Source organism: Schistocerca americana, chromosome 10, assembly GCF_021461395.2.
Source record: "Schistocerca americana isolate TAMUIC-IGC-003095 chromosome 10, iqSchAmer2.1, whole genome shotgun sequence".
Taxonomy (NCBI): Eukaryota; Metazoa; Arthropoda; class Insecta; order Orthoptera; family Acrididae; genus Schistocerca; species Schistocerca americana.
In genome coordinates this window covers 178,022,891-178,036,853 of record NC_060128.1, presented here as the reverse complement: position 1 = coordinate 178,036,853, position 13,963 = coordinate 178,022,891, and the positions used below count along the sequence as shown (strand labels likewise).

General features: G+C 45.1%; 1 protein-coding gene across 1 annotated transcript in view; it reads left to right on the top strand.

Annotated features, from left to right (window-relative positions):
- The window catches only part of LOC124552361 (suppressor protein SRP40), a 305,872-nt gene extending 293,240 nt beyond the window's left edge, over positions 1 to 12,632 (top strand). The window contains exon 6 of the mRNA XM_047126627.1: positions 12,519 to 12,632. Within this exon, the coding sequence (XP_046982583.1) occupies positions 12,519 to 12,632 (114 nt within the window). The remainder of the gene's footprint in view (positions 1 to 12,518) is intronic.
- The last annotated feature ends 1,331 nt before the right edge of the window (positions 12,633 to 13,963 follow it).

Below are 13,963 nucleotides of genomic sequence, written 5' to 3'. Positions count from 1 at the left end.
GATTTTGCAAACACTGAAAGTAACATCACATACCTACTCAACCAGCAAAGTGTCGTTTCGTCTCCTCCTCACGTGGTGCTTCACTTTTCTGTCGGGCAGTGTACATACTTGGAACAATTTGGTGTTATAATATGAAACACAGTTAGCCTGCATACATCTACGTCATACTCCGCAGGCCAGCTAATGGTGGATGGCGGAGGGTACTTTCGGTACCACTATCCGATCCCTCCAACCCTGTTCCACTCGCAAATAGTGCGTGGGAAGAATGACTGTCGGTAAGCCCCTGTATTGGCTCCAATTTCTCGAAATTTTTCCCGGTGGTCAGTACGCGAGATGTGTCTGGGGGGAAGTACACTACTGGCGCTTAAAATTGCTACACCAAGAAGAAATGCAGATGATAAACGGGTATTCATTGGACAAATATGTTATACTAGAACTGACATGTACATTTTCACGCAATTTGGGTGCATAGATCCTGAGAAATCAGTACCCAGAACAACCACCTCTGGCAGTAATAACGGCCTTGATACGCCTGGGCATTGAGTCAAACAGAGCTTGGATGGCGTGTGCAGGTACAGCTGCCCATGCAGTTTCAACACGATACCACAGTTCATCAAGAGGAGTGACTGGCGTATTGTGACGAGCCAGTTGCTCGGCCACCATTGACCAGACGTTTTCAGTTGGTGAGAGATCTGGAGAATGTGCTGGCCAGAGCAGCAGTCGAACATTTTCTGTATCCAGAAAGGCCCGTACAGGACCTGCAGCATGCGGTCGTGCATTATCCTACTGAAATGTAGGGTTTCGCAGGGATCGAATGAAGGGTAGAGCTACAGGTCGTAACACATCTGAAATGTAACGTCCACTGTTCAAAGCGCCGTCAATGCGAACAACAGGTGACCGAGACGTGTAACCAATGGCACCCCGTACCATCACGATGGGTGAAACGCCAGTATGGCGATGACGAATACACGCTTCCAATGTGCGTTCACCGCAATGTCGCGAAACACGGATGCGACCATCATGATGCTGTAAACAGAACCTGGATTCATCCGAAAAAATGACATTTTGCCATTCGTGCACCCAGGTTCGTCGTTGAGTAAATCATCGCAGGCGCTCCTGTCTGTGATGCAGCGTCAAGGGTAACCACAGCCGTGGTCTCCGAGCTGATAGTCCGTGCTGCTGCAAACGTTGTCAAACTGTTCGTGCAGATGGCCGTTGTCTTGCAAACATCCCCATCTGCTGACTCAGGGATCGAGACGTGGCTGCACGATCCGTTACAGCCATGCGGATAAGATGGCTGTCATCTCGACTGCTAGTGATACGAGGCCGTTGGGATCCAGCACAGCGTTCTGTATTACCCTCCTGAACCCACCGATTCCATATTCTGCTAACAGTCACTGGATCTCAACCAACGAGAGCAGCAATGTCGCGATACGATAAACCTTTATCAAAGTCGGAAACGTGATGGTACGCATTTCTCCTCCTTACACGAGGCATCACAACAACGTTTCACCAGGCAACGCCGGTCAACTGCTGTTTGTGTATGAGAAATCGGTTGGAAACTTTCCTCATGTCAGCACGTTGTAGGTGTCGCCACCGGCGCCAACCTTGAGTGAATGCTCTGAGGAGCTAATCATCTGCATATAACAGCATCTTCTTCCTGTCAGTTAAATTTCGCGTCTGTAGCACGTCATTTTAGTGGTGTAGCAATTTTAATGGCTAGTAGTGTAATATGTTGTCCGACTCCTCCTCAAAAGTGCTGTCCCGAAATTTCAATAGTAAATCCCTCCATGATGCACGACGCCTCTTTTGTAACGTCTGCCAGAGGAGTTTGTTTAGCATCTCCGTAACGCTCTCTCGCCAGCTAAACGATTCTGTGATGAAACGCGTCGCTCTTCGTTGGATGTTCTCTATCTCCTCTATCAGTCCTATCTGATAGGGACCCTAGACAGATGAACAATACTCAAGAATCGGGCGACCAAGCGCCTTATAAGCCACTTCTTTCGTGGATGACTTACATTTCCTTAAGATTCTTCCGATGAACCTGAGCCTGCTTCTCCTACTATCTGTTTTATACGATCATTGCATCTTTCAAATGAAACGACTGCGTACACCACACACGCTTGCAGATGACTTTTGGAGTACAACCGGTCTGCCACGCCTCTGTTCAACCTCCATGATTTCCTTCTGCCTGTCTAAAAAACTAAACATCCCGTGACACAGTAAAAAGTGCCATGGCAAAGTAGGCCCGCCTGGTGTGGCAATCCTTCTGCAGCCGCCACTGGAGGTCTCCAAACAAATCTCAAGTGTGACAATTTTGATACAACTGGCAAAGCACAAAAAAATGAAATCCATGTATTGAGGGAACACTGAAAAACGAACGTTACATCGCGTTGGCTTTAGATCCCTAGGCAGTGCCTCTCCTTCAGACTTTTCAACAGAACAGTGCCCAGCCATACGGAACAGTGAATCTGAGAGCCTTCTTTGAAAAATGAAGGGAGCTGCTCTTTTCTGCCCCATACACTCATCCATCAACAACACTCATGCTCACAAATTAAGGATAATCCTGATACATGGTGAAACAACGCTCTGGTGGGCGGTTTGCAGGTTTAAATCACCTCGGGGTATGACCATGCGGTGCATTTGACCTGCGGTCGTCGCACGGTGGCGCTGGCAGCAGTCCACATACGCAGAGGTGTGTTGGTGCGTGTCAGAGTACGGTGCAGCGAGTAAGTGTGCAGACGTTTTCAGACGTGCTAGTGGTGACTGTGTGTTGAAAATGGCTCAAAGGACACATATTGATGACGTTATGAGGGGTAGAATACTAGGGCGACTGGAGGCTGGTCAAACACAGCAGGTCGTAGCACGGGCCCTCTGTGTGCCACAAAGTCTGATCTCACGATTATGGCAACGATTCCAGCAGACAGGAAACGTGTCCAGGCGCTACAGTACGGGACGTCCACGGAGTACAACACCACAAGAAGTCCGATATCTCACCATCAGTGCCCGCAAATGACCACGGAGTACTGCAGGTAGCCTTGCTCGGGACCTTACAGCAGCCAGTGGAAGAGTTGTCTCCAGACACACACTCTACAGACGACTGAACAGAAACAGTATATTCACCCGGAGACCTGAAAGGTCCATTCCACTGACCCCTGGTCACAGGAGAGCCCGTAAAGCCTGGTGTCAAGAACACAGTGCATGGTCGTTGGAACAGTGGTCCCACGTTATGTTCGCAGACGAATGCAGGTATAGCCCGAACAGTGATTCTCGCTGGGTTTTCATCTGACGTGAACCAGGAACCAGATGCCAACTCCTTAATGCCCTTGAAAGGAACCTGTATGGAGGTCGTGTTTTGATGGTGTGGGGTGGTATTATGATTGGTGCACGTACACCCCTGCATGTCTTTGACAGAGGAACTGTATCAGGTCAGGTGTATTGGGATGTCATTTTGCACCAGTATGTCCGCCTTTTCAGCGGTGCAGTGGGTCCCACCTTCCTCCTGATGGGTGATAACGCACGGCCCCACCGAGCTGCCATCGTGGAGGAGTACCTTGAAACAGAATATATCAGGCAAATAGAGTGGCCTGCGTTTTTTCCAGACCGAAATCCCATCGAGCATGTCTGTGATGCTCTCGGTCGACGTATCGCTGCACGTCTTCAAACCCCTACGACACTTCAGGAGCGCCAACAGGCACTGGTGCAAGAATGAGGATGAGGTAATGTTTTGCAGGTCGAATATCATGTCGACTCCTTCCTTTATTTGCCATACCTGTAAAAATACGAAGAATATTTTTGAGAATGTTAACGGTTTTACCTTAGCTTTGTAGAACGCTGAGTGTGGTAGGCCTGACTCTTGCGGTCGTTTGAACTGTACAGGGTGTCCGATCCTTGAGCGATCCAAGCGCATCTCTTTCTGAGCACGGTGCACCGTTTGATTGAGCGCATGTCGTCTGAGCAATTGACAAGTGAAAGTCGCTGTGCTCACAAACGGATGCACTTGAGTCGCGGACGCTCTGTGATCGTAGCCTATCAGTAATGCATAATTTTTTACAAATTATTCCTCAGTGTCTTACGTCACTGCCTTTATACTACGTCACATTTTTTTACGTTACCACTAAAAAGATCTTTAAAATTACTTTAAAATGATACACAAAACCGTAGGGGGACACTGCCTCAAACGGCACGTGGGCACTAGTATGAGCCTAAAAAAGGAAATTGTGAGTGCAGCAAGCAATCGCGCGTGCGAACGCTAAGTATCAGCCACCAATAACGCGACACCTCGCTCACAGTAAATGTCAGTGAGGCGAATCGGACATCAAAAAAGTCTTACACAATAAACCTCTAAGAGTGAGGCTATTCGCCCGTACTAGCCACGCGTTCCTATGGAAGACTTGAACACTAGGGAAGCCGAGTGCAATCATGCCCATGTATTTTAAATGGCGCTTTATGGTCGAATGGACGCTTCAAACATCTATTGACAATGCATAAAAATTGGTGGGTGTATATAGGATAACGCTTGAGTTTTGTTATTCTCTCACGTCATTTTTTTCACCCCAGTGCATCCCCCCTACTCGCCTCCCGCACCCCCCCCCCCCCAACCACCACCACCCGCCACACCTTAATTCACATGTGTTATTTCGTTACTGGACCCATGAACACAAATATAGTTACGGCTTACCGTACATTTCAATCCCTTCGTTTTGAATTTGCGGACCGAGATAGCGATAATGAGTTTGCTCGTCAGGAATGTGATGATAGAGTTCCTACATCGGTGCATCGAAAGTTGCGATCATTTCTATGAGCTTCAGCAAAAGTTTCCATTGTCAGGTTGGTACATTGTTGATGAAGAACCTCAAAACGCTGAATTCGTTTATGATAAAGATTCCACTGCTGCAATTATTTTTGTTAAAACATCTCATCAGCGTTTCCTTTCTTGACTTATTCATGCTTCGTTCATGTCGTCAGTTCTTTTTCAGCCTTCGTTTCAATTCCACCCATTTTTTGGAGCACAAAATGTCACCCTCTGAGCTTTCATGTTTTCAAAGTGCATCACTACAACGACTCCATCTCTCGAATCCTTAAGAAGAGCTTGCTTGTCATGTACGGTGCGCATTCAACGTTGAAGCTTCGCCAACAGTAGTAGCTGGCGACATCTTTAGACGAGTAAATGAGCCAAGTTCTTGAATTAATTTCACCGTTTGATGATTTAAGTAGCAAAAATCTTTGGAAAAGCACCAACCATCTTCGTTTGTTGGTAATGTTAGTGATGAAGGAATTTCCTCAGAACCAGAATTTCCGTCACTGAATCATGTCTGGCCATTTTCCCAGATCACTCAACTAGTTGCTAATTCCAAAGGTTCCTCTAGATTCGACTCTGAGAGAGCTAGTGAACTTTTTTTCCCGAATCTAACTGCGCAGTTTCAGATGAAGAAAATATTGTCACTGCCTCAGATTTATCATTAGAAGAAGTAAACTCACCGTCACCCTTACGCGAAACTTCTCGTCCTGTAGTTTCTTCCTCTCGGCTTTCACCCATCGTAGTACTGATCGACTTAGTTCAATGTTTGCTCAAGGACTGTGGTGAACGGTTGCACAGGGCACCTCTCATGATTCTTGGAATTCTTTCCATATCTTCTTTTATGGTTTATTTCGGCTCCACCTTCGAATTTTCGCCCTCTGTCTCTATCATGTCATGAAGTGATGGGTGGGTAATCTGTTACCTTTATCGAAAAGAAAAAAATTACATTAAAGCGTCTAGAATGATTCTCTAGGTGTTTTAACATTATCAGTTGACTTACCAGCAGACAATGAACAGAGAAAAACTCTGTGCACCCTCAATCCACTGACAACGACGTATGCTAACATTTCGTATGTGACTGGTGACCCTTCGTTTTTGCCAGCAACCAGTTCGGGTCGGATAAGGGACAGTGCTGAAGAGAGCAGTGGTCTTACAGAAACAACTGAACCGACAATGTGTGCTTCTCCCTTCCAACCGACTGTAGCACAGCATTGCCAGTGTTGCCATATTTCACCCAAGGTGAAGCTGGCATACTATGTTTTCACTTGTCCCTCCGCCTGTCTGTGGATGTAGTACTACATCCGTGATTAGACCAGAGACAAACTTGCTTAGCACCACAGAGCAAGTAAAAATTCATTTGTACAATTCCACGGCCATGTTCTCGCTTCCTGAGCACGGGGTCCCTGGTTTGATTCCCGGCGGGGTCAGGGATTTTCACCTGCCTCGAGATGATAGGGTGTTTGTGCTGTCCTCATCATTTCAGCATCATTCCTGAAAGTGGCGAGATTGGGCTGAGCAAAAGTTGGGAATTTGTATGGGCGCTGATAACCACGCAGTTGAGTGCCCCACAAACCATATATCAACATCACCATCATTTGTACAATTCCTTTGCATTCATGAAATTTTACTTGCACTGTCTAGCACTGCTCATCTCAAGTTCACCATGAGACCGCTGTAAGCACAAGGCCTCTTTGAGAGTGAGGTCTGCAGCGACCGCTACAGCTGGTACACTATAACGACTGCCCCTGTTGTGTGGAAGACAACGTATGAGGACACAGAATGTTCACGACATACCACTGTGACATCAGAGATCCCTTAACTACAGCTAGCCACGATCTGGAGTCATACCTGACGATTTCCCGCACCCTGACGCCGCGAGTAGTACTACTTGTCTCTCCAAAACATTGTGAGCACGGAATCTCTTCCCAGGTCACTGCCGTATTGGTCAACAACAGTCATCAGGAGTAGTGCGGAACCGCTGAACACAATGCGATACTATTCATCAGCAGTCCTTTCTTCCCAGTCGTGATACCACCTCAAATGCAGTCATCTGTGTTGTGATGTTAAGGGCAGCTTACACAGGGAATGGTAACTCCCCAGTCTGGTTGGCGCTAGTCTCTCACCAATGATTCAGAACATCACAAAACGTTTTAGGAAGTCCATTTGTTGTTCTCGGATGGCAGGCATAGATGTCAAAGGGCTACAATGCGCTTAGTGTGCAGTACTGTGATCCTGCCTTGTGGTGGTCAGACACAGCAGACTGGAACCTCGAGAACGAGTATGCCTACCCTCAGATTCTCGTGCAGTCCAACGGCAGGCCACTGTCACATCCAAATGTTCCAAAAATCTGGGTATTGCACGATTTGACCAGCCAATGATATGGCAGGTGCTAATAACCTTGTCTCACAGGAGTCTGTGGCATCTCTGTATCCTTCACACTAATCAATCAACATCTGATGCTGTTGACAAACATTATATATCTTATCAGGCCTAAAAACAGAACTAAACATGAACAACACTAATGCACACTATTGGCCATTCTGCCTGTCACAGAGAATTGCTACCCTAATCATTTGCATGCATGCTGATGATATGTACATATACGAAGTTACATTCACATGACATTGACATGTCTTTTGGGTGCTCCTTTTTATTTGCCAGACAATGCATAAACAAAAGAAAATCATTAGGTCCAAACCAAATGAGGCAGTGCAATTGTTAATACATTGGCTTCAGTATCAGAACAGATGTTGGCCATTTTGATGTAGGTACTCCTTTTCCTCCTCCTCCTCCTCCTCCTCCTTCACCTCCTCCTCCTCACCACCACCAACAACACCACCACCATCAAAGCCACCATCATCATCAAGTACATCCAGCAAGCCATGTAGAATGTTTCTGAATGATTTTCCCCCCTCTGTTTCTGCCTTGGTGGATTTCCTCTCTCACCACATCATCTCACATTCTCCTTTCATTTCAAGGTCTCCTTTAATCCAGCCACCTCTTCCTTAGACTTCCAACTAATCTTTGTATCTCACATTCATATCCACATACATACTGACACGGAATTTGGTCACGTCCAGCAAGCTGTACGCATGATTCAGCCACTGTGTTAAGTTAGGGCAAGCTGTAAAAGTGTTGTGCTTACGAGTGCTAAGTGACACTTTGTGGGGTTAGTTTGTAGTGCACTGAACAAATCACTGGGAACACACTAGCACGACCACTACAAACAACTCTGAATGCCCCTTGCTGATATGGTGTCCTCACCAAACACTGTCACATTTTCCTAGCCAAAGAAGCCTTTGAGTAGTCTCTGCAGTTTGGTATTGAGCTCAGTGGTTAGACCGCATCATTTCACATGGCCAAACAACTGCAATCTATCTGCACCTAGCTCCTCCACAGTCACCTTCACTAGCAGGCCCTTTCTTATCTGCTCATTTCTGATCTCATCTCTCCTCATCTGTTGCAGACTAGGCCTAAAATTTTTTCTTTTCACAAGCTCATAGTCCACTTACATGGCTTTCGGTCACAATACATTTCTCCAGGTTATAGAATGTGATGAGCTGTAGAAAAGTCGTTTGCTTAGCTCTTAGAGGAACACCCTCGTAACAACACAAGTCTTCATACTAAGCATTTGAATCCTCTGGTTACCTTATTCACAACCTAAGATCTGCACTATGTATTACTGTACTACAAGGGGCATTCAATAATCAGTCAAACAGTCATACAGCAAAATCGGTTTATCAAATTGATACAATTTTTGTCTGTTTTTCCAAGTATTCCTCACCACCTCTTATGCACTTATCCCTTCTTCTTTTGAGTCTTCTAATTCCCTCAACAAGAACTTCTTTACCTTGATCTTAAAGCCAGTTTTGCACTTTTTCTTTGCCTCTCTGTTGCCTTTGAACTCGATGTCACACAAGGCTTCTATGAATGGACTAAGCAAATAAAAATCCGAAGGGGAACCATCACGGATGTAAGGAGAATGAGGTAGGAGCTCCATACCCACTTCATTAGTACACTACTGGCCATTAAAATGGCTACACCAAGAAGAAATGCAGATGATAAACGGGTATTCATTGGACAAATATATTATACTAGAACTGACACATGATTACATTTTCACGTAATTTGGGTGCATAGATCCTGAGAAATCAGCACCCAGAACAACCACCTCTGGCCGTAATAACGGCCTTGATACGCCTGGGCATTGAGTCAAACAGAGCTTGGATGGCGTGTACAGTTACAACTGCCCATGCAGCTTCAACATGATACCACAGTCTATCAAGAGTAGTGACTGGCGTATTTTGACGAGCCAGTTGCTTGACCACCATTGACCAGACGTTTTCAATTGGTGAGAGATCTGGAGAATGTGCTGGCCAGGGCAGCAATCAAACATTTTCTGTATTCAGAAAGGCCCGTACAGGACCTGCAACATGCGGCCATGCATTATCCTGCTGGAATGTAGGGTTTTGCAGGGATCAAATTAAGGGTAGAGCCACGGGTCGTAACACATCTGAAATGTAACGTCCACTGTTCAAAGTGCCGTCAATGCGAACAAGAGGTGACCGAGACGTGTAACCAATGGTACCCCATACCATCACGCCGGGTGTTACGCCAGTATGGCGATGATGAATACACACTTCCAATGTGCATTCACCGCGATGTTGCCAAACACGAGTGTGACCAACATGACGCTGTACACAGAAGCTGGATTCATCTGAAAAAATGACGTTTTGCCATTCGTGCACCCAGGTTTGTCGTTGTGTACACCATCGCAGGCGCTCCTGCCTGTGATTCAGTGTCAAGGGTAACCGCAGTCACGGTCTCTGAGCTGATAGCCCATGTTGCTGCAAATGTCATCGAACTGTTCGTGCAGATGTTTGTTGTCTTGCAGACGTCCCCATCTGTTGACTCAGGGATCGAGACATGGCTGAAGGCCCAATGAGTCCCCTTGTAGACAAACCACACCACACATTTACACCAGGCAAATTCACAGCCTTTTCAACTGTAATGTGAGGATTATCTTCAGCCCAGTACACACAATTGTGCCTATTGACAGTTCCATTGAGTTTGACCTTCATCCGACCAAATTATGCTATCCATAAATCCCGGTTCATGTCTCACCATCTCCTGAACCCATTCACAAAATTCTAACCTTCGATATGGATTGTCGTCACTTAGCTGTTGCACCAGCCTTGGAATGTACACACGAAACTTGCCTTTCTTCAGAATGCGTAGCACACTATTAGCACTTACATTACTCTCATGTGCTGCTTGCCTTGAAGATTTTTGAGGCAAACACTGAAACAGTTCCGAGACCACTGTTGTGGAATCATCACTATCATCACTTGTAGCTGTACGAGGTCACCCTGATCGACCTTTATGCACATCACATACTGTTCCACGAATTTCGAATTTGTCTCATAGACGTGTAATTGTTAACCTTGAAGGTGGTTCTGTACCATACTCACTTCTCCACTGTCTTCGAACCGCAGCTACATTCTCAGACTTCCAGTACCACTTAATTATCTGCTTCCGCACTTCAAAGCTCAAACACATGTCCGCCATGTTGCAGTTACTTCCTTGCCACTGCTGCCACCTGCTGAAAAAACATAACATTACTTTCTCACAGATATTTAACCTTGTAGAATGGGAAATAAATTGTCTACGACAGTTCAAAGTGTGTATACATTTTTTGACGCACTCTGTATATTTCTCGACACTCTCAGGCAGGATACTGACCTGATTTTTCTCCTAGCCGAAGTCAGCCAAGTGCTCAACATGAAAGTGAGTGTCACACCCACAAAAATTATGGAAGAAAACGGGTATATGTGGGCTGCACCACAGAACTTCCTGCCGGCTGCAGTGGCCGAGCGATTCTAGGCACTTCAGTCCAGAACCGTGCTGCTGCTACGGTCGCAGGTTTAAATCCTGCCTTGGGCATGGATGTGTGTGATGTCCTTAGGTTAGTTAGGTTTAAGTAGTTCTAAGTTCTAGGGGACTGATGACCTCAGATGTTAAGTCCCATAGTGCTCAGAGCCATTTTTTGAACGGAAATTCCCCATAAGATGACAATGGTCCTTACAAGAAGCTTCAGCTTTTCTATCTAATGGTTGCCCACAAATATGACAATTAACCACTTTATTGTACAAATCTTCATTCTCCTTCAATTTGGTCATGGGAACTTTGTCGCTGTAAAGCTTATCAACCTCCCATGAAAGTGTATCAAGCTCAGTGAGCAGCCTAACTGCAGGATTATACCCTTCATAAATTTGTAGTGGCTAATACTTGAATCATAGGTCGACACAATTTGATACGCTGCTGCATATGGTACCTGTATTTTGGTAACAGTAGTATGTGAGGCTGTAAGGTCATCTTCATAGCGGGTCACAGGAGGCAGGAGGCATTCAAAGTCGGAGTACACCACAAACTCCTGATGGTGAGCATTTTTAAACTTTATGAATCTGTTTTCAACAGTAGGCATAATAACACATAATGAGTCCTTGGAGGGGCAGTCTACTAGATGCTTTGCTAATTAATTATCTGAGGAAAAATAATTCAGACACCTTAATGAACTATGCTTTTTACAGCTGTAGTTACTCAATTGAGAGAACAGAATTTGGGATGCGTCTTTAACCCAAACATAAAAGTAGTTACCTTCCTCCTTATTTTTATCAGAGAGCATGTTTACATGCATCTTACAATCACCGGCAAATTCTGAGAAATGGAAGGGGCCAATGACTGTCTGTGATGCAGCGTCAAGGGTAACCACAGCCACGGTCTCCGAGCTGATTGTCCATGCTGCTGCAAACGTTGTCGAACTGTTCATGCAGATGGTTGTTGTCTCACAAACGTCCCCATCTGTTGACTCAGGGATCGAGATGTGGCTGCACGATCCGTTACAGCCATGCGGATAAGATGCCTGTCATCTCGACTGCTAGTGATACGAGGCTATTGGGATCCAGCACAGCATTCTGTATTACCCTCCTGAACCCACTGATTCCATATTCTGCTAACAGTCACTGGATCTCAACCAACGAGAGCAGCACTGTCACGATACGATTGCGATAGGCTACAATCTGACCTTTATCAAAGTCGGAAATGTGATGGTACGCATTTCTCCTCCTTACACGAGGCACCACAACAATGTTTCACCAAGCAACGCCGGTCAATTGCTGTTTGTGTACGAGAAATTGGATGGAAACTTTCCTCATGTCAGCACGTTGTAGGTGTCGCCACCAGCACCAACATTGTGTGAATGCTCCGAAAAGCTAATCATTTGCATGCCACAGCATCTTCTTCCTGTCGGTTAAATTTCGCGTCTGTAGCACTTCATCTTCGTGGTGTAGCAATTTTAATGGCCAGTAGTGTATTTATTTGTCATTCACTGAACTATGTAGTTCATTTATCATGTAACTGATCTATTAGGAAACTTCTTGTTGTTATTTGCATTTGCACAGATATGTATTGCATCCATCCTGGATTATTAGTTTGTAGTTAATAACATTTTTCCTGTCAAAGTTTATATTATTATTATTGTTATTATTATTATGTAAACACTGAAGGCACCAATTGGATGTAAATATGCTCAACAGTGGAATAAAACATTTGTATTCAGAACATATTTTTGTCTGATTAATTCTTAAGTGACTCACATAAAGTACGAGCAAAAGGGAAGCGAGGAACTGCAGTGGCTACGGCTCCTTTTCTGTTGCAGGGGACGAGCAGCGACTCGGAGAGCCCGACGGAGCCGATCAGCCAGCAGCAGCAGGCGATGGCGGTGGCCGTGCAGCAGCTGCGCGCCAGAGTCACCCCCGCACGCACCTCCTAGGCTCACCTGCCGTACTGCCGAAGATAACTGTCCGTGTAATAAAACATCCGGCTGGCAAATCTTCCAATAGAGCAATCAAACCAGAGTATGTGTGTACTGCAGTTCTTCATCATCGTAGCAACATTATAAGAGCACCTTTAAAAGACTCGTCTGTTCTGATGAGGTGAGACAAATGAGTTAGACCCGCACGAGTTCTGCTCCAGCAGCAACAACAGCATTATGAGGTGCAGCTGCACATAATTGGAGACTCATACCCCTTCCCTCCCCGCTCCTTGTGTCCAATTTCCCACATCTTTTATTGTCGACGGTGTCATTTCTGGTTTAGGATGAGTCCCGAAAATGGAAACTTCTCATAACCGTGAAGGTACAGGAAGTAATAAATGCAGCAGTGTGGTTACTGCCAAACAAACACTTTTAACAGAGCACAGACAAATGGCAAATGTCCTGACAGGTATCATATCTTGTGCTGACACACACTTCATGACAACAGAGGGAGCAGGCAGCACATTCACAGGAATCAGAGTATCAAGCACAACGGGGAACCTGTGTGTATTTCCTGTCATCACAAGTGGCTTGCAAACGTTCATTCTCTCTCTTCCTGCACAACAACATTATTTACGCCCCGAAAAATCTTAACTGACAGTTTTCCGTGATGACTCTAAGATAAACACACTGAGAATTACAAGTGAAGTTGAGATAATTACTATTGTAATTGCTTTAAAAGTCAATTGAGGATAATACTTGTAATGAAACTGTTGCAGGTGAAGATGTTAATCAGTGGAATAGCTGACAAAACACTGTCAAGTAATGAAGACAACAAGCTGATCATCTTAGAGAAATAACTTTTTTTTTTTTTTTTTTTTTTTTTTTTTTTTTTTTTTTTTTTTTTTTTTTTTTTTGTATACAGCCTTCTGTCTTAACCACAGATGTCTCCCACCAATAGGTATTTCAATTTTTCAGTGTAAAGAAACTGTTTTGTGTTTTTCATATACAGGGTGATCAGAAAATGTCTGAAACACTTGTAGGGATGTTGCAGGGCAGGTTGTACTGAGATATAAATGTTAAGAAACAAACTCAATACGTTGCACCATTTCCTAGTTATTTAGCATTGAAGTTAGCCAAGTTTTATATAACCAAACAAAGCACTCGTTGAGCAGTACCGCCCCTGGCAGGCCGCTTGAATGTGAGCGCACGATGCCCCCATTGGCTAGTTTCAACGCTGAATAACTCTGAAATGGCGCAACGTATCGAATTTTTTTCTTAACATTTATGCCTGAGTACAGCCTGCCCTGCAACATCTCTACAAGCATTTCAGACATTATCTGACCACC